The 22,776-nt window shown below is 41.6% G+C and overlaps 1 protein-coding gene across 2 annotated transcripts in view; it reads left to right on the forward strand.

Moving 5' to 3' along the window:
• Positions 1-22,776, forward strand: part of PABIR3 (PABIR family member 3) — a 73,861-nt gene that overhangs the window by 25,467 nt on the left and 25,618 nt on the right. The window contains exons 4-9 of one of the 2 annotated variants that reach the window (XM_008273232.4): positions 146-202; positions 9,509-9,552; positions 9,656-9,710; positions 11,992-12,084; positions 12,439-12,527; positions 13,119-13,180. In XM_008273232.4, the coding sequence (XP_008271454.1) occupies positions 146-202; positions 9,509-9,552; positions 9,656-9,710; positions 11,992-12,084; positions 12,439-12,527; positions 13,119-13,180 (400 nt within the window). The remainder of the gene's footprint in view (positions 1-145; positions 203-9,508; positions 9,553-9,655; positions 9,711-11,991; positions 12,085-12,438; positions 12,528-13,118; positions 13,181-22,776) is intronic. The other variant, XM_051827567.2, reaches the window with a different exon arrangement.

Raw genomic sequence — 22,776 nt, forward strand, 5'->3', positions numbered from 1 at the left:
TTTTAACTTGTGAACTTAATTGATACCATGACTGGCATGCATTAGACCCTCAGTAAGTGTTTCAGGCGGTTCAGCATTGACTTAATGTTTAGAAATAACTAGGCAAACATTAAAGCAAGCTTGACTTTTACATTTTGAATTTCAGTTGTTTCCACCTCCTTCCATTTCTACTTCACTCAGCCGCGTTCATCAAATAAAACAGGTAAGAAGGCTTTCAAACCTGACAGCTGCTCATTAAGGAAAAGTAAATTTTAAGTTTCTTTTAAGAAATACCTAAGTTTAAGTAACTCTAAGTGAAGTCACATGTAATTAAGTTTTAATTCCAGAAATGATTTCTTAAAAACAAGAACACCTGAGCCCTCTTTGTATTTAGCGTCTTGACTATTTTAATAAATTGATAGTTTCCAGAAATAATACATACTCTTATCCCTTGAATCTAGTTTTTTTTCCAGGGACATCAGTGAATAATGTTAGATATAAAAATTTTCAGGTTCGTAATAATTGCAGCTGTCATGTTTTTCTTTTAAACCCACTGAAGACTTTCTTGACAGAGACAATGGCCCTTATCTTATCGTTTTGTGTTTGACTCTGAGTGAACTGGGTTCAGGGACACATTGTACCTCACTGGTTTATGTTTTGTGCGCACATGTATTCGTATGTGCATGTACATGTGCTTAAAGGCACAAGTCTAATACAGAATTAAACCTTTTAATTATCCAAGGATTAGCCACAGAACTCAAAAGATCAAATCACCACTTCACCACAGGTGGTAGGATTTTTCTGACTCAGCTACAAGCAGACTGTTTTTTCAAGGTAGAGCTTAACTGTTATGAAGCACTTATTATTCACCTAGCGCTAGTAATATAATAGGTACTTTACCTTAGTGGGCTCATTTCATCTCACAACTACCTTTTAATGTCAGAAAGCAAAGATGAGAGAAATTGAGTAATTTACCCAATGATCTAGAGTTAGTGAATGTCAGAATCAAAATTTAGCCTCAACTTACCAGATTCCTTTTTTTTTTTAAGATTTATTTATTTTATTTGAAAATCAGAGTTACAGTGAGACAGGAAGAAACAGAGAAAGGGGCCGGCGCCGTGGCTCAATAGGCTAATCCTCCACCTTGCGGCGCCGGCACACCGGGTTCTAGTCCCGGTTGGGGCGCCGGATTCTGTCCCGGTTGCCCCTCTTCCAGGCCAGCTCTCTGCTATGGCCAGGGAGTGCAGTGGAGGATGGCCCAGGTGCTTGGGCCCTGCACCCCATGGGAGACCAGGAAAAGCACCTGGCTCCTGGCTCCTGCCAGGATCAGCGCGGTGCGCCGGCTGCAGCGGCGGCCATTGGAGGGTGAACCAACGGCAAAAGGAAGACCTTTCTCTCTCTGTCTCTCTCTCTCTCACTGTCCACTCTGCCTGTCAAAAAAAAAAAAGAAACAGAGAAAGGAGAGAGGTGGATCGGAAGTGGAGGAGCTGGGATGCCGGCACTGCAGACAGCAGCTTCACCTGCTATGCTACAGCACTGGGCCCCCTCCACAAACTTTTTGAAGTACCCTCCTAGCTATTTTACAAATTCTTAAAGAATGAAAAAAAAATATCTTTTTAAAAAGATTTATTTATGGGGCCGGCACTGTGGCACTGTGGGTAAAAGCCCTGACCTGAAGCACCAGCATCCCATATGGGCACCGGTTCTAGTCCCGGCTGCTCCTCTTCCAGTCCAGTTCTCTGCTACTGCCTGGAAAGCAGCAGAGGATGGCCCAAGTCCTTGGGCCCCTGCACCCACATGGGAGACCTGGAAGAGGCTCCTGGCTCCTGGCTTCGGATTGGTGCAGCTCCGGCCGTTGTGGCCATCTGGGGAGTGAACCAGCGGATGGAAGACCTCTCTCCCTCTGTCTCTACCTCTCTCTGTAACTCTGTCTTTCAAATAAATAAAATAAATCTTTCAAAAAAGTATTATTTATTTATTTGAAAGGGCTCGAGGGAGAGAAAGAAAGATCTTGCATCTACTGATTTACTCCCCAAATGGCTGCTGTAGCCTGGGTTGGGCCAGGCCAAAGCCAGGAGCCAGGAGCTTCATCTGTCTCCCGCATGAGTGGCAGGAATCTGAGTCCTTGGGTCATTGTCCACACACATTAATAAGGAGCTGCCTTGGAATTTACCCAAAGGAAGTTAAATTGGCAAACAAAAAAGCGGTCTGCACCCTAATGTTTATTGCAGCTCAATTCACAATAGCTAAGACCTGGAACCAACCTAAATGCCCATCAACGGTAGACTGGATAAAGAAATTATGGGATATGTACTCTTTAGAATACTATATCGCAGTAAAAAACAATGAAATCCAGTCATTTGCAACAAAATGGAGGAATCTGGAACACATCATGCTGAGTGAAATAAGCCAGTCTCAAAGGGACAAATATCATATGTTCTCCCTGATCGGGGACAACTGACTGAACACCAAAAAGGAAACCTGTTGAAGTGAAATGGACACTATGAGAAATGGTGACTTGATCAGCATAGCCCTGACTGTTAATGAACAACTGAATACGTTATCCCTCTTAGTATTTTTTTTTGTCTGTTCTACTTAATACTACTGGTTTAATTCTGTAATTAATACACAGTTATTCTTAAGTGTTGAAATTTAACTGAAATGTAATCCCTGTTAAATATAAGAGTGGGAATAAGAGTGGGAAGAGATGTACAATTTGGGACATGCTCAAGCTGACTTGCCCCAAATGGTAGAGTTAGAAACATACCAGGGGATTCCAATTCAATCCCATCAAGGTGGCATGTACCAATGCCATCTCACTAGTCCAAGTGATCAATTTCAGTTCACAATTGATCATAATGAAAGGACTAGGAGTCAAAGGAATCACATAAACAAGTCTAGTACCTGCTAATACTAACTAATAGAATAAATAAAGGGGAGAGCGATCCAACATGGGAAGCGAGATACACAGCAGACTCATAGAATGGCGGATGTCCTAAACAGCACTCTGGCCTCAGAATCAGCCCTAAAGGCATTCGGATCGGCCGAAAAGCCCATGAGAGTATTTCAGGCATGGAAAGCCAAGACACTCTGGCAAAAACAAAAACAAAAAAGGACCTAAATGAAAGATCTCTGTGAGTGAGATCCCAGTGGAAAGAACAGGTCTTCAAAGAAGGAGGTACCTTTCTCTGAAGGGAGGAGAGAACTTCCACTTTGACTATGACCTTGTCTAAATAAGATAAGAGTCGGTGAACTCAAAAGGCTTCCATAGCCTTGGAAACTCATGACTGGAGCATAGGGAGATTACTGATGCCATAAACAGGAGTGTCAATTGGTAAAGTCAACAACAGGAGTCACTGTGCACTTACTCCTCATGTAGGATCTCTGTCCTTAGTGTGCTGTACATTGAGATTTAATGCTATAACGAGTACTCAAACAGTATTTTTCACTTTGTGTTTCTATATGGGTGCAAACTGTTGAAATCTTTACTTAATGTATACTAAACTGATCTTCTGTATATATAGAAAATTGAAAATGAATCTTGATATGAATGGAAGGGGAGAGAGAGTGGGAAAGGGGAGGGTTGCAGGTGGGAGGGAAGTCATTGGGGGGGGGGGCAATGTAATCCATAAGCTGTACTTTGGAAATCTATATTCATTAAATAAAAGTTAAAAAAAAAATAAGGAGCTGGATTGGAAGCCAAGCATTTGGAACTTAAACCAGTGCCCCAATATGGGATGCATATATTGCAAGTGGTGGCTTAACCTCCTGTGCCTCTGCTTTGTGCAATTTGTTTCTTTGGTTTTTCTAAATTAAATCAAATATTTGAAATATTCATGTATTGCTTTTTGTTCTTGAAGCTTGAAATAAAGACAAATTTAACTGCTTAGTAATATGTTATAAAGCAACTTATTTTCATAATGACAGAGTATTATATATAAACATTTATATTATTATATTGTATTATATTATAAACATTTAAGATGAAACAGAAGTAGAAAATGAATGAAACAGTAAAACAAAAATAACATTAACTTTTCATTTGGGTACTAATTGAATGGGAAATTGAGACTTATTTTTAGCAGTTTAATGGTCTGATATCTTAAGTTGCATATTTCTTTACATGTGTTCTTTAACTCTGACTTACTTTTTGCTACTGAACTTAATTGTCTATAAGCGCAAAACAGAAATGTCTGATTCTCTCTCAATTACACTCTACACTTTCATTTTAACAACACTAATAATATTTCATTTTTCAGTTAAATGGAGGAAATAAGAGTAGTTACTCATAGGATTGTTGTAAAGATGAAAGAAATTAATATATGCGTAGTGCCTGGTATCAGCATTAAAAAAGCCCCTCTTTAAATGGAAATTTAAATATATATGAAAATAGAATCTCCATGTACCAACATCCAGCTCTAACAATTTACATTTTGTTCATCATTTTTCATCTTCCTCCTTTTATTTTGGAGGGCAGAGTGCTTTCAGGTAAATACCCCAGTTTATAAATCTGAGAAGGCTTTTTTTTCCCATAATCACAATGCCAACATTTAATATAACAGATGAAGTTATTCCTTAATGTTTTCTAAGTCCAAATTTAATTATTCCTGATTCTCAAAAAGTGCCTTTTTTACAGATTCAAAGAAACTAGGCCATTTGTCCTATAGAATGTCCCCCATTTTGGATTCTGCTTCCATGTGTTTTTTTTTTTTCTATTCCCTGTGTCTCCCGTAAACTGATTTGATTAAATTTGCTTTTATCTTGAAATAAGCACACGGCCTCAAATCAGTGTTAGGTTCTGGATCACCAATTAAGTAAGCATGTACTTTAAGTTGCATCTTTCCTGTTCAGCAATTAATGGGCAAGTTCTTGACTGTGGTCATTAGGAAATTTCTAGGTATTAAAGAGATTGAGAGCTTCAAGCTGGAAGTTAATTTTCTAAACACACAATAATTCTTCCTAAATATTCAGGAATTATTCTTTTTGTGTAATTTTCCTTATTTAATAGCAGTTGAGCTTGCATTTCAAGAGATTTGCAAGCATTCAGTTTCTGATTATCTATATATTCCAAAGCGCTAAACATGAGTGCCCAGCAGAAATAGTTTGTATATGAGTTTGTTCAGGTCACCACAACAAAGTACCTCAAACTGGATGGATTAAACAAGAGAACTATTTAGTCTCTTAGTTCTGGGGGCTAGACATCTGAAATCAAAGCGTTGGCAGGGTTGCTTCCCTCTGACAGCGGTGAGGGAAGGATCTGTTCCCGGCCTTTCCCTGTTGGCTTATAAATGGCTGTCTTCATGTTTGCATGGTGTTCTCTCTGTGTATGTGTCAAACTCCAAATTTACCTTTTTTATATGTTATCAGTCATATTGGATCAGGGCCCACCCTCATGACCTCATCCTAACTTGATTACCTTTGCAAAGACCTATCTCCAATCGTGTCACATTCTGAGGCGCTGGGAGCTAGGACTTCAGCATATGAATTTGGGGATCCCTCTTAACCCATAACAATTTGTTCACACCATTCGCTTATATGACTTGACATTTATTTCCTGACTTATTAAATAGGATGTAAACGCATTGTTACTCAGTAAGAGCTTAACTTTCTCTCTGGTTTCTTAAATCAATAAAAACTGTTCTTTTGTGCTACTTCAAGTAGCTCTTGTACTCATATCTTCACAAATGTGAACTTTGATAACATACACTACTTTTATCTCTTTATCTTACCTGGACTATACAGATTAAATTGGGGTTAGACACAGATGCAAGGAACCTTATGAAATGAGCTATTTACAAGGGAGTACACCAGCTAGAGTCCGGATCATGAATATGATAGACACAATTTGGATAGCATCTGTGTGTGTAAGTTTTTTTTTTCCTGTTGACCAGCTTTCACTGTAAGTCTATCTTATGGATCTTATCATCATTTTCTAACGTAGTAAAGTACTGAAATTAGATTTCTATGATCTTTTTGAGTTTTCTGTGGAACCCAGTAAGTACCTAGTCTCTTTTATGAAGAACAGCTCTTTAAGGGAATAGCCTAACTTGCTTTACAGGAAATTTCAATTGATCTTAGTTTACAAATTGTTTCATGCTATCAACAAGCATTTACTGAGCACTGTGTAGGCATTCAATAGCTAAAATATTTCAAGGATAGTCTTCTTAAGAGAACAGAAATTAGTAATTTACTAATTCCATTTCTACCTTGTATATTAAAAAATTGAATGCTTACTTTAAATGATCAACTGCAGCAACTTTCCTCAGCCTACTACTCTTTACCCCTAAAAATTATGTGGATATTGACCCTTTTTTTTTCTTGTTTTAGCATCTTTTGATGTGCTTTTTGGTCATTTGTATATCTTCTTTAGAAAAATGTCTATCTGGGGTTGGTACTTGGCAACCCATATTGGGGTGCCTGGGTTCAACTTCTGATTCCAGCTTCCTGCTAATGCACATCCCGGGAGGCAGCAGGTGATGGCTCACACACTAGGATTCCCCACTGAAGACTCAGATTGAGTTCTTGACTTCTGCTTTTGGCCTGGCCCAGCCCTGGCTATTGCAGGCATTTGGGGAGTGAACTTGTAGATGGAAGATACCTATCAGTCTGTCTTCTGCCTCTCTGACTTTCAAATGAATTAAGACAAATAAATAAAAAACTTTTTAAGATTTATTTATTTATTTGAAAGGCAGAGTTACCAAGGTTGAGGGGGTGGGGAGAGATCTTTCATCTGCTGGTTCACTCCCCAAATGGCTGCAATGGTCAGTGCTGGGCCAGGCCACAGCCAAGAACCAGGAACTTCTTCTGGGTCTCCCATGTGGGTGGCAGGGGCCCAAGCACTTGCGCCATCTTCTGTTGCTTTTCCAGGTGCATAAGAAGGGAGCTGGATTGCAAGTGGAGTAGCCAGGACTCGAACTGGTGCCTACATATGGGATGCTGTTGTCACAGGCGGAGGCTTAACCCACTGCACCACAACACCAACCCCAATAAATAAAAATTTTTAAAATGAGAAATGTCTATTCAAGACCTTTGCATTTGCAGCAAAATGAGTAGAAGGGGAGACCGTTATAGTCAATGAAATTAGCCAGACACAGAAAGACAAATACCACATATTCTCTTTCATATGTGGAAGTCAAAAAAAATTGATCTGAATTTAGAATAGAGATTGCTAGAATCTGGAAAGGATGGGAGAGGAGGAATAGAGGGAGGTTGGATAAAGAGTACTAAAACATAACTAGGAGAAGTAACAGCTTCTAGAGTTCCACATACTAATGAGATGACTGTGGGTCACGATAATGTATTATATACTAAAGAAAGAACTGAATGAGAGTAGCTCATAGTCTCCAAACACAAAGGTAAGAAGGGGAGATGGAGATTTTGATTGTCTTCTTTGATCAGTTTATGCTATTGAAGTATTGCCCTGTGCCCCATATAGGTGTACAAATATTACAAGCTAATCAAAAAATTTTAGAAATAAAAAAAAGACTTTGCTCATTTTTTGAGGATATCCAGGGCTTTATTTTGTAATGGAGAGGCCATATCGTGGCCCCAACCCCACTTCCCACCCTGCACTTTTTAAATTTTTATCACTCTAGGCCTTGCTCATATTTAACTGGATTATTTGTTGCTGTTGTTGAGTTGTAGGAATTCTTTTTATATGCTAGATAATAATCCTTTATCAGATATATAATTTGCAAATATCTTCTCCAATTCTCTAGTTGTCTTTTAATTCTCTTGACTTTCTCTTTTGATGTATGATTTTTTTTTAAATTTTGCTGAAGATTGATTTATCTGTTTCTCTGTTGGCTGTGCTTTTGGTGCCATATCCAAGAAATCATTGTCAAACCCAGTGTCATGAAAACATAACAATATTTTCTTCAAAGACTTTCATGGTATTAACACTTGAGTTTAGATCTTTGATCCATTTAGAATTAATTTTTTGCACATGATGTAAGAGAGAGTTCCACTTCATTCCTTTGCATATGGAAATGATGTTAGTTTTCCTAACATCATCATTTGTTGAAAAGACTGTCCTCTCTCAGTTGAATGACCTTGACATTCTTGTCAAAAATCATTTGACCATATACGTGAAGATTTATTTTTGGGTTCTTTATTCTTTTCCGTTGGTCTTTATGTCTGTTCTTGTGCCAGTACATACTTTTTTTTCCTTTTCTTTTCAGCTTATCTGTATTTGTTACAACCTTTTAAAGCAGGATAACTTGGGGACCACATTTCCTTTCACAAGCCTTGCTGAGTTATTCTTTGAACAGCTTTACAACACACTGAAGTAGGTTTATAATTTTGTTCCCCTAAACAATACTCTTTGAAAAACAAGCCTCGTGGAGCCTTGTGGAGAGTTCCTCCCATCAAATTGTTTCAGTATTTCTTAGAGGAGTACATGCAGGATAGGTAACTACAGGGGAAAGTTTTAAAAGTGGGTCCTACAAGGTGGAACTCAAGTCATTTTAACAAATATTTTTCTTTTATATACCAAGGTATATCTCAAAACACTTCAGTGACAAAAGATTTAGTCCACTAAGGAATCCAGCTTGATAGCTAAACACTTTAAGACTACAAAGTTGACAATAGGTTATACACATCTTACAACAAATATTACCTTGATTACTGAAGCTTTGTAAAAAGTTTTGAGATCAAGTGTGGGTCTTTCAATTTGACTCTTCTTTACAAGATTGCTTTGGCTACTCAGAATCCCTTGATATTCCATATAAATTTTAGTACAGGTTTTTCAATCTTTGCACAAAAATGCCATTGGGATTTTGATAATACTTGTATTGCATCTATAGTTCACTTGGGGTAGAATTGTCATCTTAATAATTTTAAATGTTTTTATCTATAAACACAGGATGTCTTTATATATGTGAGTTATTTTTAAAAATAACTGAAAATGATACTTGCATATTATTGAAAAGTCAAATAATAGAGTTACAAAGAAACAACAAGTTACTTCAAATCTCACTATACATGTTCATAACCACTGTTAACTTTTTGGTGAGCATTCTTATGAGTAACCATCTTTTACAATTTTACATAAATAGAATGCATTTTTCTCACATTTTTTAAAAGAATGTTTGTCTCATCATTTAGTTAAGCAGACTCATATCAATAGACATTTAGTTTGTTTTGGACTATTAGTAGCATTTGTTAATATCAGTGTTCATTGCAGGGAAAATTATTTATCTTCAAGGTTTATCAGGGAAAATTGTCTAATTTTGAATGTTCGATGCTTCTCTTTTGAATGAAGAAAGTTTTTCCTCTAATTGATTCCTGCAAATCTGTGGTACTTTAATGATGAATGATACAGATCTTTGATGTGGGAATTTGTACAATGATGAATAGAGAAGTAGACACTTGTTTAGAGGTTTGCATATACTCTAACTCTTCTATAGCCCAGTGAATAATAATAAACATGTGTCCAAATGAAATTTTGAAGCTTTCAACCCAAATGACACATTGTAAAACCATAGCAGCTGGATATATTCAGTTTATTCTCACTTTTCCCATCTTTCAGGAGGAAAGCATGGATTTAATAGATCGAGAGACACTGCATGAACAGTGAGTACTATACTTTGAATTATGATTCTGATAATTTTTATATGCAGTTATATCTTTTCTTGCAGATAAACAAACTGCAATACTGATTTCTTTTGTTTTACAGGGAAGTACAAACTGCAATACAGATAAGCCAATCTTGGGAAAAATGTTTGAACCTGGTATGGTATTAACACTTCAATTTTGTAGAAAATTTCAAATTTTTACTGATTTATAGTACCTGGGATTACTTAGTTCCACTGTAATTTCTAGAAATATAGGTTCCCATTTTAATACTAAAATTGTACATGTTACATAATTTGTGATTGCTTTTTATTGCTCTTAAGATTTACCCATAAAAATAATTATCATTGTTCGAAAGTGGGATTAAAAGTAAGTAGTTGCTTGATAGAAAACTATGGTTGTTGTAAAGCAGCCTCTCTGTCCTATTTGAACTAAAAGAACATTCATTTGTGCTTAAAATACTTATATGACAAGACAGTAAATGATTTTACTCCTCTCTACACAACTTATTAACTATATGTTAGAGTTTTAAACCAAAGACAATGGCTTTACTGGAAAAACAGTGCAGTTTTATGTCTAACACATACATTCCCTTTAACACATTCCCAGCAACATTTTAATAGATGACCTCTAATTTAAACATATTTAGAACTTAGTTATATCCCTTACTAACATATTTAATGTCTCTGGATACATTATGGTTTCTTGATTGTGGTAGTTCAGTGGTGTGTAGCATTATTTTCATTGGCCATTGCAGAATAAGAATTGAGCGGGAATTTCAGTTGGAAGGATCTGATTGATGTCGGGTCTCAGATTTGGGAGTTATTTGATAAGGAAATAGATCATTAGTAATGGCATCTTTTTTTCCTTTGAGTATTGATTTTGGAGTAGGTCCTGAAGAATGGAGTGTTTAACTTTAAGAGCCGATCACTTTTCCTTCTTTGGTGCTAATACAATTCATAGGTGCGCTGTTGGAGTCCCTTAACTAGCCCAGCTTTACTTATTTAGGTGTTTTACTTTTTTTTTTTAAGATTTATTTTATTTATTTGAAATACAGAGTTACAGAGAGAGGTAGACAGAGAGGTCTTCCATCTGCTGGTTCACTCCCCAGAGCTGCACCAATCTGAAGCCAGGAGCCAGGAGCTTCCTCCAGGTCTCCCACGTGGGTGCAGGGGCCCAAAGACTTGGGCCATCTTCCACTGCTTTCTCAGGCCATAGCAGAGAGCTGGATGGGAAGAGGAGCAGCCGGGACTAGAACCGGCGCCCACATGGGATGCTGGTGCTTCAGGCCAGGGCTTTAACCCACTGCGCCATAGCGCCAGCCCCCTAGATGTTTTTCTAAGAGAATCTGTGAGTGTGCTAGGAAAAAGGGGACAAGTAATATACAAGTTTAATTTGGCTTGCATTTTGGAAAAGAACAGATTTTAAAATCATTCATTGTGAGTTTCTGGATTTGTTCACATAGCATGTATAAACATTTTTCATAGATGTAATTTCCCTCTTGTCCCATTTCTATTTTACTTCTAGCCAAAGCCTTTTTTTTTTGCCAGACAGAGTTAGGCAGTGAGAGAGAGAGAGAGAGAGAGTTATAGACAGTGAGAGAGAGAGACAGAGAGAAAGGTCTTCTTTTACCGTTGGTTTACCCTCCAATGGCTGCTGCAGCCGGCCCATCACGCTGATCCGAAGCCAGGAGCCAGGTGCTTCTCCTGGTCTCCCATGGGGTGCAGGGCCCAAGCACTTGGGCCATCCTCCACTGTACTCCCGAGCCACAGCAGAGAGCTGGCCTGGAAGAGGAGCAACCGGGACAGAATCTGGTGCCCCGACTAGGACTAGAACCCAGGGTGCCGGTGCTGCAGGCGGAGGATTAGCCAAGTGAGCCAAAGCCTTTTAAAAGTTCTTTCCTGGACATAGTTGTGGTTAAGTACAAGGCAAATCCCAGAAGAAAAACTTAAATTTAGGGTTTGTGTATATGAGCATACTTCAAAAAGTTCATGGAAAATAGAATTAAAAATAAGTTTTTTTGGTGCAAAACTTTTGAAATGCACTCAGTTTTTTTAATAATTTAAATTTTTAGTGAACTTTTTGAGGATCTTTCATATAAATGGATTTAAAAAATTTTTGTTCTAAAATAAACTTATCTTTTAATTCCATTTTTATGAATTTTTTGAAGTACCCTTCGGATGTATAGTATATATCGTTTGAAAAATGAGAACTCATATTCTGAGTTTTTCTGGGGATGCTAGAGAAGCCCTTCAGTTATCATATGGCTCTCTTCCCCCAAAGGCAAAGCATGCCCTAAATTGTTGATGTGGACCTTGGGTTTCCTATGGCCAGTGACTTAGTGGGACAGACTCCCTTACTTCTGCAACAAATATCTCACTAAGTATTTGTTTAGTAAGCAATTGATGCTACAATTATATATGGTTTCTGCTTCTACAGAATGACAACGATTTAGAAAAACCACTCTCTCTGAAGTGCATTGATCTTATCTCGGTACTTCCAGTGGTTTCTCCCAGCCAGGGAATCGAGAAGGTAAGAAAGGAATACCTAAAAGTCTGTGTCCCATGAAATATTTACAAAGCATACTTAACCAGAGCTTTTGGGGACTAGATTTTTGCTGTATTATGTCTGATTCTGTCAGTTTATTTATGTATAGTAAAAGTCACCAACTTTTAAGCACATATTAGATGAATTTTGGTAATTATGCATACTTCCATACTGTAGTCATATTCAAGATATAGAGCAGTTCTCATATTATAAACAATTTCCTCATGATTCTTTTCCACTCAGTATCCCTCCACATCAGCCCCTGTGCCCTAGGAAACTACTGATTTGGTTTCTGAGAAAAGTAGTGGTTTTAAAGCTTCTGTTCCAATTTGGTTTCAGCAATGCTTTTCTCCATCGTTACGAACTTCTGTGAGTTGCGCCGGTTTTCCTCCAAGTCCTAGTCCCAGCCCTTCGCAACAAAATGCAATGTAAGTTTGTTATATGAAAATAAGAATAATAAGTTTGTTATAAGAAAATAAGAGTAAGAATGGAAATAAGAAAGTAAGAATCTTAGGAACTTAAAAAAATTACAGCTCTAGGTTCTATGACAACCAAAGAAGTGATTTCTGTTCAGCAAAATTAAAATTTCAGTTGTTTGGACTTATCATTTTATGTACTGAAATAAATCAATTAACTAAGAATCTATAATGAGTTAAGTAATTGAATGGCCATAATCTCCCTGTGACCAAGCATATTGATAGGATCAGAGCTAACTCTAGAACTTTAAACAACTGCATCCCTAATTCTCACCTTGAGTCAAAGCAAGTCCCAGCCAGGACTGCAGGTCTTTCTAGAATGTAGGATTCAAAATTCCAAATCCCTGTGAATTAGAAGGCAGTTTGTTTCTGAGGCATTCTGTTTTTACCCATATTTAGAGAAAAGCAATAAAATGATATAATATATTATGTACTATACAGATTCTTCTGTTAGCATATGCCCTTAGATCTATGATAATGAAATAGTAATTGCTGATTTTCTTCACCATTTTTCTGGTAATGATCATAATGATTTTATTTTAGAAGCAGTCACAACCCCACCAACATTGTTAGACCAAGTATCCTTGGACCAATAAAAAGAAAAGGTATTTTTATTTACCAGAAGAAATAAATATAACTTTAAGTTATTTTTGTAAAGTATTTAAAATCAAGTGTTACACAAAAATTGTTTTGATAGAATTTATTTATTTAGAATGTATTTGATAAGTTACTAGAGTCCTTACCTTTTACCCAAATAGAAATGTTTATAAAGATATTTTTGAAAATTATGAAGTATTGTATAAGAATCTTTAAAAAGTTCATGAAAAACATATATTATGGAAAAATTATCCATGGATCTCAAATTTTGTTTGCACCCAAATAAACTTATCTTTTAATTCCACATTTCTATGACTTTATGAAGTACTCTTACATAAATGTGAATTTAGACATTTGATTCCAATTTAGTCAGCTATTACGATTTTCCTTTTATAAATTAATTTACCAAGCTAGTTGCCTTAAATGCTTCCTGAAACAAGGTGGGAATAAATGAGTGAATGAAGAAATACTTAGAATGAGTCAGCCATCAAGTGTTTTACTGAATCTCAACCCCTGTCCCATTGTCACATGTACAAGTTGATATATGAATAAGTTGCTGCACGTTAGCTCTACTTAGAGCAGTAAAAATACATGCGGAAGTGTATGATCTTTGATGTCCAGCTTCTTTGTGGGGGTTATTTTTGGTTAAATATGTAGAAAGTGACCTACTTACTCAGTAATAAGACAGTGAGAACAGAATTTTTTGTTAAACTCTCACAGGCCTGAATCCCACTTCTCAGTGCTACCTCACCAAGCTATGCTCTTCTTCCTTTTAAAATACTACTGTTATATATTTAGTACATGGTTTAACTACAGTGGACAAGAGGAAATAAGTAATAGGAATGGAAATGAAACTTAAAATATCCATTTGTGGAAGTCTATTAGGATAGGAGAGGAGGAAGTGCAGAATTATAGGAAAAGGAATGGAAATATACTTAAATGGTTCATGCGTGTGTGTATGTATATATGTGTGTGTGTATGTTAATTTGAGAGGCAAAGTTACAGAGAGAGAGAGAGAGGTCTTCCATCTGCTGGTTCACTCCCTAACTGGCCACAATGGCCGGGGCTGGGCCAGGCAGAAGCCAGGAGCCAGGAGCTTCATTTGTGTCTCCTATGTGGGTGCAGGGGCCCAAGCACTTGGGCCATTTTCCTCTGCTTTTCCAGGCCATAAGCAGAGAGCTGGAGGGGAAGAAGAGCATCCAGGACGGGAACCAGTGCCCATATGGGATGCCAGAGCTGTGGGTGGAAGCTTAGCCACATTGCTGGCCTCCAGTCCATATATTTTGAATTAATTAATGGCAAGTTTCCTAACAACATACCAAACTCAGCATTTTTTTGAAAAAAGATTTATTTATTTGCTTGAAAGGCAGAGGCAGAGGCAGAGAGAGGTCTTCCATCCACTGGTTCACTCCCCAGCTGGCTGCAACGGCCAGAGCTGTGCCGATCCAAAGCCAACAGCCAGGAGCTTCTTCAAGGTCTCCCACATGGGTGCAGGGGCCCAAGCACTTGGGCCATCTTCCACTGCTTTCCCAGGCCATAGCAGAGAGCTGGATCAGTAGTGGAGCAGCCAGGACTAGAACCGGCGCCCATATGGGATGCCACACTACAGGCAGTGGCTTTACCCACTATGCCACAGTGCTGGCCCCAGCATATTCTTTTTATATTCCAAAACCAAGAGTTGATAAACTCTAAAAAACACTTATTTCCAAATTAAGTAAATGGTTTTATGAAGAGACATCAATAACTAAGCTGGGGTGTTTTGCCTGTGCTGTGAAATTTGGGCTAGTGTTGAAAAAATATTCAAATATATCAGCAGTTTGAGAGCTGTTAGGGAGTTGGAGCCTCCTGAGTGTTAAAAGTGTACTCAATCTGAAGACAGTTATTTGCCAAATTAAAATGGTTCTCCTTTTAAGACATTTGTATATAAACTATTTTATTTTTCTTAGAATGTATGATTTAAAAAAATTTTTTTAAAGATTTATTTATTTGAAAGGCAGAAATACAGAGAGGGAGAGAGATCTTCCATCTGTTGGTTCAATCCCCAAATGGCCACAACAGCCAGGGCTGGGCTGGACGGAAGCCAGTAGCCAGGAGCTTCTTCCAGGTCTCCCATGTGGGTGCAGGGGCCCAAGTATGTGGGCCATCTTCTACTGCTTTCCCAGGCCCATTAGCAGGGAGCTGGATAAGTGGAGCAGCCAGGAATCTAACCAGTGCCCATAAGGGATGCTGGTGTTGCGGGTGGCGGCTTTACCTACTACACCACAGCACCAGCCCCTGTATAGTCTGTTAGGTTTTAGGATTTTAGGGCTCAAAGGAGGAGAGGAGGCTAAAGTAGAGAAGACTTTATTTTAAGGGAGACAGAGTGGGTAGAGGTAAAGAGAGTGAGGTTTCAGTCTGCCTGGACAGAAGGCAGGGGCTTTGAAACTTGGTTTCATTGTTTGCTTGTTGGGGGAGGTGCAGAGCACCACGGGGACCCTGATAAGGGGTATTGGGGGTGGAGTTAGTGCTAAAGGCTCTTACAATGCATTGTCTTAGCAGTTTGGAATGTCCTCAGGTGCAGAGCTTTCTGGCGCAATAAACATTCCACTAGCCTTTACATTATCTACCTGCTCCCAGTTTCATCAGGCCTGGGGGTTCAGGCTCAGTGTTCTCACAAATCCAGCATTTTAATGAAAGAGAGAACGAGAGAACCAGAGAGAGAGAGAGAGAGAGAGAGAAAAGCCTTTTGGTATTATATAGACAAGAGCCCTGGGAGAGGGAGAAACGGAATGGGGACAATGACAGTCTCCATGGCTACTTCCGGCTGAGAGGGGGCATAGTTAGGGGAGTGGTTTCTCTCTCTCCCGGTGCCAGCATCACTGGAGTGGGGGCTGGAATTGAGCGCCTTTTAGCAGGATATTGTCGACATGGGTCCATTTCAATAGCTGAAAGGTGCATTGCCCTAGATAAACAAGAAGAAAAAATTGTTCCAAGGAGTGAGAAGGGACACAAGCCAGGGTAGCGGGAGTTTTGGAACCAATGTCTCAAGAGTCAGATGTCCATTGTTGAATTCTGGGTGCTCAGCTAATGAGCAGCACCTCGACCAACCACGACCAGATTGATTCATATAAAAGCAACGTTCTTTTAGTTCATTCTCCCAGATGTTGATCGTGCCTGCCTGTGAGAGGTTAAGGTATTCTTGTGGTTAATTTGGGTTGCTTCTGATGATTTATAGAAAGAAGGCTTACACAGAACTAGAGGTTAGGCACAGGGCGGGTGGGAGACCTTGAGAAAAGACAGGTTGTGTGAATTTGTCTTTAGCCTGGGGCAGAGTGGGGAGGAGGGGAGACATGGTAATTAACCCAGTGAGCCTGCTGGTTTGAAAGGCCAGCAATCTTGATCATTATTCTAGATACTTCAGGAGAGAGATCTCCCAGGGTAATGTCGCCTTTGCGAAGCAAAAAGGGGTCTTGGCTAGGAGTGATGTGTTAGTAGAAACTGGCCAAGGGCAGGGTTTTTGAGACAAGGGAATTTCGTGATACTCCACATATAGTCCTTGAAAAGTCCGATGGCCCGCTGCTTGTGTGTGGAGGCAGACGGACTAACAGGCAGTTAGAGCGTCCCTGTTGGTCGGAAGGGGCAAAAGGGAAAATTGCCTGAAGATGGTGCAATATGCTTGCTTCCCCCCACCGAAAGTTACGAAAGTTGCGGTCTGCAAGATGAAAGTGCCGAATTCCAATGCCTGCTTCTCCTTAAAAGCTGCCTTTAGCAAGACAAAAGTGCCAACCCGTTCCTTCTGTTTCCAGTTTTATCATGAGAATAGCAAGGAAGTAGTGATTCTGCCCTTCTCAGTTTTCAGTTTATCATGAAAACAGAAAGAAGTTATGGATCCCACTCTTCTGATGTTTTTCTGTTTGTTTGTTTTATCTGGATTGAGCTAGACAGGACGGACAGGATTGCAAATATGGCCTTTTGATGAATTTTGTCCCCACCCTCTGACTGATTGTTAGCTGCTGTTCTGTTTTGTTTTTTCCTTTTTTCCCCCAAATTGTGCTTAAAACACTTCACTTCACTGGTTTCTTGGATCTGCTTCTCTTGGAGGCCCCCTCCTGGCTGCTGCAGCAGGAAGTTCTGACTTAAATAAATCTTGTTTTGCTTGCGTGGAAATTCTTTCACGCGAGACAAAGAACTAGGGTCGCCTTTCTTCGCCACCGTTTTACCCAGAACACTTGGGTTGTACGAAAATTTTTGGTACGTCTGAAAATGCTGCTCCCTTTTCTGTCTCAGCAAACGATATGCTGTGGTTTTAACCCAGGCAGACTAGGGCAGGGACTGCAGCGTAAGCTATAGCCAGCAAACTCTTTGGGAGATTGGTATTTGTGTTATTTAAAAGTGAGAAGGGAGACTGAGTGTACATTCTAAGTGATGTGCAGCATGGGGATCGAACAGGCGGGAGGCAGGGCAGTGGTTAGGAGAAGCAGCAGGAAAATCATCTTTGGGTGTTAAGGCACAAAATAAGTAGACTGGCCTAACCAGGGGCAAAGGCACTCAGGAATATACACAATGAAGTCACCCCGGAGGAAACAGTCCCATAGGAAAGTGGAAAGTTTTATTTGGATTGGCTATCAGGGTGGCAGCTTTGAGAGTGGTTAGGACAAGATCCTAGGACTGTCCAAGATTAGATATGGGGTAAGGGGTCTCGTGGTCGCGAGCAGTCAGTCATCCCTTCAGAGCCTTCTGGAATAGCAGTGAAGCGAAGAGATGGAGAGATGTGGGTATCACGGTTTGTAATCATGGGCCACCTCTTCAGGGCATTACCCCAATTATCTTCCCGGGTCAGGGTAAGTTGTGTGTGTGTGTGTGTGTGTGTGTTTGATTTATTTATTCATTTGAAAGGCAGAGTTATAGAAAGAGAGAGGGCGAGACAGACAAATAGAGGTCTTCCATCTGCTGGACCACTCTCCAAATGCCTGGCAATAGCCAGAGCTGGGCCAATCCAAAGCCAGGGTGCAGGGGGCCCAAGAACTTGGGCCATCTCCTGCATATTCGAACAGGTGCCCATATGGGTTGCCAGCACTGCAGTCACTGCCTCACTATGTCACAGCCCCAGGGCAAGTTTTAACCTGGAGAAATCAATCTGGGTAGTGGAGCCTGACAGTTTAGCAGCTATGGTATTTAAAGTGACCCAATAAGGCGCACTCAACTGGGTTGCAGTGGTTTTGAATTGTGGGTTTAATGGAGAGAAATCTTTTTTTTAAAAGATTTTTTTTTTCATTTATTTGAGAGATTGGAGTTACAGAGAGAGGGAGAGACAGAGAGAGAGGTCTTTCATCCACTGGTTCACTCCCTAGATGGCTGCAATGGCTGGAGCTGAGCCGATCCAAAGCTAGGAGCCAGGAGCTTCTTCTGGGTCTCCCATGCGGGTGCAGGGCCCAAGCACTTGGGCCATCTTCCACTGCTTCCCCAGGCCATAGCAGAGAGCTGGATAGGAAGAGGAGCAGCCGGGACCTGAACCGGTGTCCATATGGGATTCCAGCACCGCAGGCGGGAGCTTAGCCCACTACGTCACAGCGCCAGCCCGAGAGAGAGCTTTAAGCAAGATTTTTAGCGGGGTGTATGGGCCCTTCATTTTTCTTTATCCACTCCCTGTCTGGGACATTGCTGGGTGGAGGGCTTCCTGGGGCTAGAATTCCTGAAGTTTCTCCCAGGACTTTACAATGGACTCAATAGCCCCATTCATCTAAGGTGGGGAAAGTCTACCCTAAACTGCCCCTGGGAGAAAGTTGGGACTTAATCAACAAGATTGTTGGACATGATTTGTAATTTTTGCTCCTAATTGCCCCGTTGGTGCAGGGTGGGAGAGATTTTCTTAGGCTGCCTCCAGCGAGAGGGTTGGAACTCTCCTTGACAAGGTTATGAACAAAGGCAAGACTGTTATCATTTAACCACACAGAATTCCCATTTTTTTCCTTCAGCCACTCTTGCACACATAGGCTAATAGCTACCTAGTTAGTAATAGGAGGGTACAGAAATGTATGGTCCTAGGCTGGCGCCGCGGCTTACTAGGCTAATCCTCTGCCTTGCGGAGCCGGCACACTGGGTTCTGGTCCTGGCTGGGGCACCGGATTCTGTCCCCGTTGCCCCTCTTCCAGTCCAGCTCTCTGCTGTGGCCAGGGAGGGCAGTGGAGGATGGCCCAAGTGCTTGGGCCCTGCACCCCATGGGAGACCAGGAGAAGCACCTGGCTCCTGCCATTGGATCAGCGCGGTGCACCGGCTGCAGCAGCCATTGGAGGGTGAACCAATGGCAAAAGGAAGACCTTTCTCTCTGTCTCTCTCTCTCACTGTCCACTCTGCCTGTCAAAAATAAATAAATAAATGTGATTTAAAAAAAGAAAGAAATGTATGGTCCTGCCTGTAATGCCAATAAGGACCCTGGGCCATCCCCTCAACAGCGATGCAAGGCTGAATAGGGGCCAGCAGGCTTTGTGATTCTGATCCTGGGGGTCCTTGGACCCTTGGGGCAGTCTCACTTCCAGTGACCAGGTATTTTGACAGTGGATGGAGGCTTCCTTGGAAGCCAGCCTCTGTCATAGCAGCTGTTTATTTGATGCCCTGGCTTTTTGTATCAAAAACAGGGGCTATTTTGGGGGTGGAGTGGCCTAGCTGGGTCTCCTTGATGGCAGATCACCACATAAAAATAGCTGTTAGTCCTTCCAGATAGGCTCAAACATGTCAGTCACTTTGAACCATTTATTAGGGTAATGGTTTTTGTGTTTGGGGCTGAGGGTTGATTTTCTAAGCTGGAAAAGTGGCTGGCAGTTTTAGGCAGGACTAAAAGTATCTGTAACCCTTTTTTAAAAACTGGCATTGGATGAGGCCGGCACCACGGCTCACTAGGCTAATCCTCCGCCTTGCGGCGCCGGCACCCCAGGTTCTACTCCCGGTCGGGGCGCCGTATTCTGTCCCGGTTGCCCCTCTTCCAGGCCAGCCCTCTGCTGTGGCCCGGGAGTGCAGTGGAGGATGGCCCAAGTCCTTGGGCCCTGCACCCCATGGGAGACCAGGAGAAGCACCTGGCTCCTGCCATCGGATCAGCGTGGTGCGCCGGCCGCAGCGCGCCGGCTGCGGCGGCCATTGGAGGGTGAACCAATGGCAAAAGAAGACCTTTCTCTCTCTCTCTCTCTCTCTCTCTCTCTCTCTCACTGTCCACTCTGCCTGTCAAAAAACAAAAAAACAAAACTGGCATTGGCTGTCCAAAGAGAGGATAGGACAGGATTGCGAACAAGGATGGAAATGGTTGTTGGGTAGGCTTAGCCAGCTCCCTGTCCTACAGTCAGAAGCTGGGAATGTGGGAGAGAGTGACCCCATTACCTTTTTTTTTAAAGATTATTTTATTTATTTGAAATACAGAGTTACAGAGAGAGGTAGAGGTCTTGACTTCCCAGATGGCCGCAATGGCTGGAGCTGATCTGATCCGAAGCCAGGAGCCAGAAGCTTCTTCTGGGTCCCCCATGCAGGTGCAGGGGCCCAAGGAATTGGGCCATCTTCTACTGCTATCCCAGGCCACAGCAGAGAGCTAGATCATAAGAGGAGCAGCTGGGACTAGAACCAGCACCCATATGGGATGGCAGCAGTTCAAGCCAGGGCATTAACCCGCTGCACCACAGTGCCACCGCCTAACCCCCCCCCCCATTACCCTTTACTATCATGCAACATGCAGGAAAAGCTTTGTCTATATAAAGCCATGGGAGATGAGTCTGCTCTGAAACCATGCTCCATCAACAGTGATTAACCCCAACACATAAAGCATCAGAATTTTATATAAGCACAGCCTAAGTTAATCATTTTACATTTGAGATGAAGGCAATGGGGTAATGAACAGATTTGGGCAGATCAGACAAGCCAAGGTCAAGAGGGCCTAGTTAGAGAGTTTGAGAGAGTAAGTTGACCTAGGTCTCCTGTAAGATATTCCTCTTGCATGAGTGGAGCAAAGAGACTTTGGTGGAAAGAGAGAGCAAGGCAGGGAGATGCCAAGGTGGCTAGGCTGAGAGTGGGCAAGCCTCTGTCTCCATGAAATATCGGCAATGAGATTTTGGCTGCCACTAGACAAGGTAGGGGAAGTGGTAGAAGGCAGCTAGGCATAAAGCATTCTTCGGAGGGAAGTTGCTCAGAACTTACCACTGTTCTTGAGTTTTTTCTTGACTAGCTCTGCCAAATATATTACTGGAGATGGCTGGAACAGAGGTTTTGTCTTTGTGCAATTGAGGATTTAGATGTGAGATAGAATAGCAGTGTGAAATGACAGGGTTTAATGGGGGAGGGCATCCATCAGAGCCGATGGGCACCCCCTCTGGATGTAGAAAGAGAAAGAGAGAGATTCCTAAGGAGAAGAAGCTGATAGGTGACAGAATGAAGGACGGTAATGGAGAAAGAGATATGCCTGGACATAGGGAACCTCAGGCCAATTGTCATTTCTCTGTGTAAAGTTATCAAGATCATGGAGAATATGGAGGTCAAAAGTGCCGAATTTTAGCCATTTGTTTTAGCCATTTAGAACAACTGTCCAATTCTTACTTAGGCCACGCTTTAGTAGAGCGGAAAATTCGTTATTTTGGCCTTATCTCCCTTCTTAGGCCCGTGGTGCACAGGTTTCGTAATAGGCCAGAGAGGAGTCAGACGGAATGTGAGGAATTTCAGAGCCCCTGGATCTGGTTGAATGAGGCCGGAAAGTTGGAGGGTCGCTCACTCACAGCATCCTCTTAAGGAGCCCCACATAACCAAGCTCTTCTCCTGGAGAAGAGTAAGAGTGGTCCAGACTTTTCCAGACAGGTGTCCCCGCCCAAAAGTGGGACAAGTCCCTCCCACGTTAGACCTCCAAGAGGTCTCCTCTTGTTCCTGGAACTTTTAAAAGGGAAGGGGGAATGGGGCCAAAGTCCCAGAGGCAGGTGACAATGGCCAGTCTGCCCCACTGTGCTTTGGGGAGACAGGGGCCAACTTTTTTTTTTTTTTTTTGACAGGCAGAGTGGACAGTGAGAGAGAGAGACAGAGAGAAAGGTCTTCCTTTGCTGTTGGCTCACCCTCCAATGGCCGCCATGGCCAGCGGCTGGCGCACCGCACTGATCCGAAGCCAGGAGCCAGGTGTTTCTCCTGGTCTCCCATGGGGTGCAGGGCCCAAGCACTTGGGCCATCCTCCACTGCACTCCTGGGCCACCAGCAGAGAGCTGGCCTGGAAGAGGGGCAACCAGGACAGAATGCGGTGCCCTGACCGGGACTAGAACCCAGTGTGCCGGTGCCGCAAGGCAGAGGATTAGCCTATTGAGCCGCAGCGCTGGCCAACAGGGGCCAACTTTTACCAGTCCAACGGGCTGAAAATCAGGTCCAGTGTTGGATGTAGAGGAGAGATCCAACAGAAGATAGCAAGCGTAAGCAGGGAGTGAGAGGGTAAGAGGTGAAGGCAGTTCTTACCTTATCTGGGGAGTTCTGGAGAGGTGTCATACTTCCAGGCCCCTTGAGTCACTTTAAGGAGGGTACTGGAGGGGAGACGTACTTAGAAATGACAGTAAGGAGGGAAGTCAGCAGTGGACTGGTCACCTGAGTCTGCCTTCATCCCAGGTTTCAGCACCATTGT

This window comes from Oryctolagus cuniculus, chromosome X, assembly GCF_964237555.1.
Source record: "Oryctolagus cuniculus chromosome X, mOryCun1.1, whole genome shotgun sequence".
Taxonomy (NCBI): Eukaryota; Metazoa; Chordata; class Mammalia; order Lagomorpha; family Leporidae; genus Oryctolagus; species Oryctolagus cuniculus.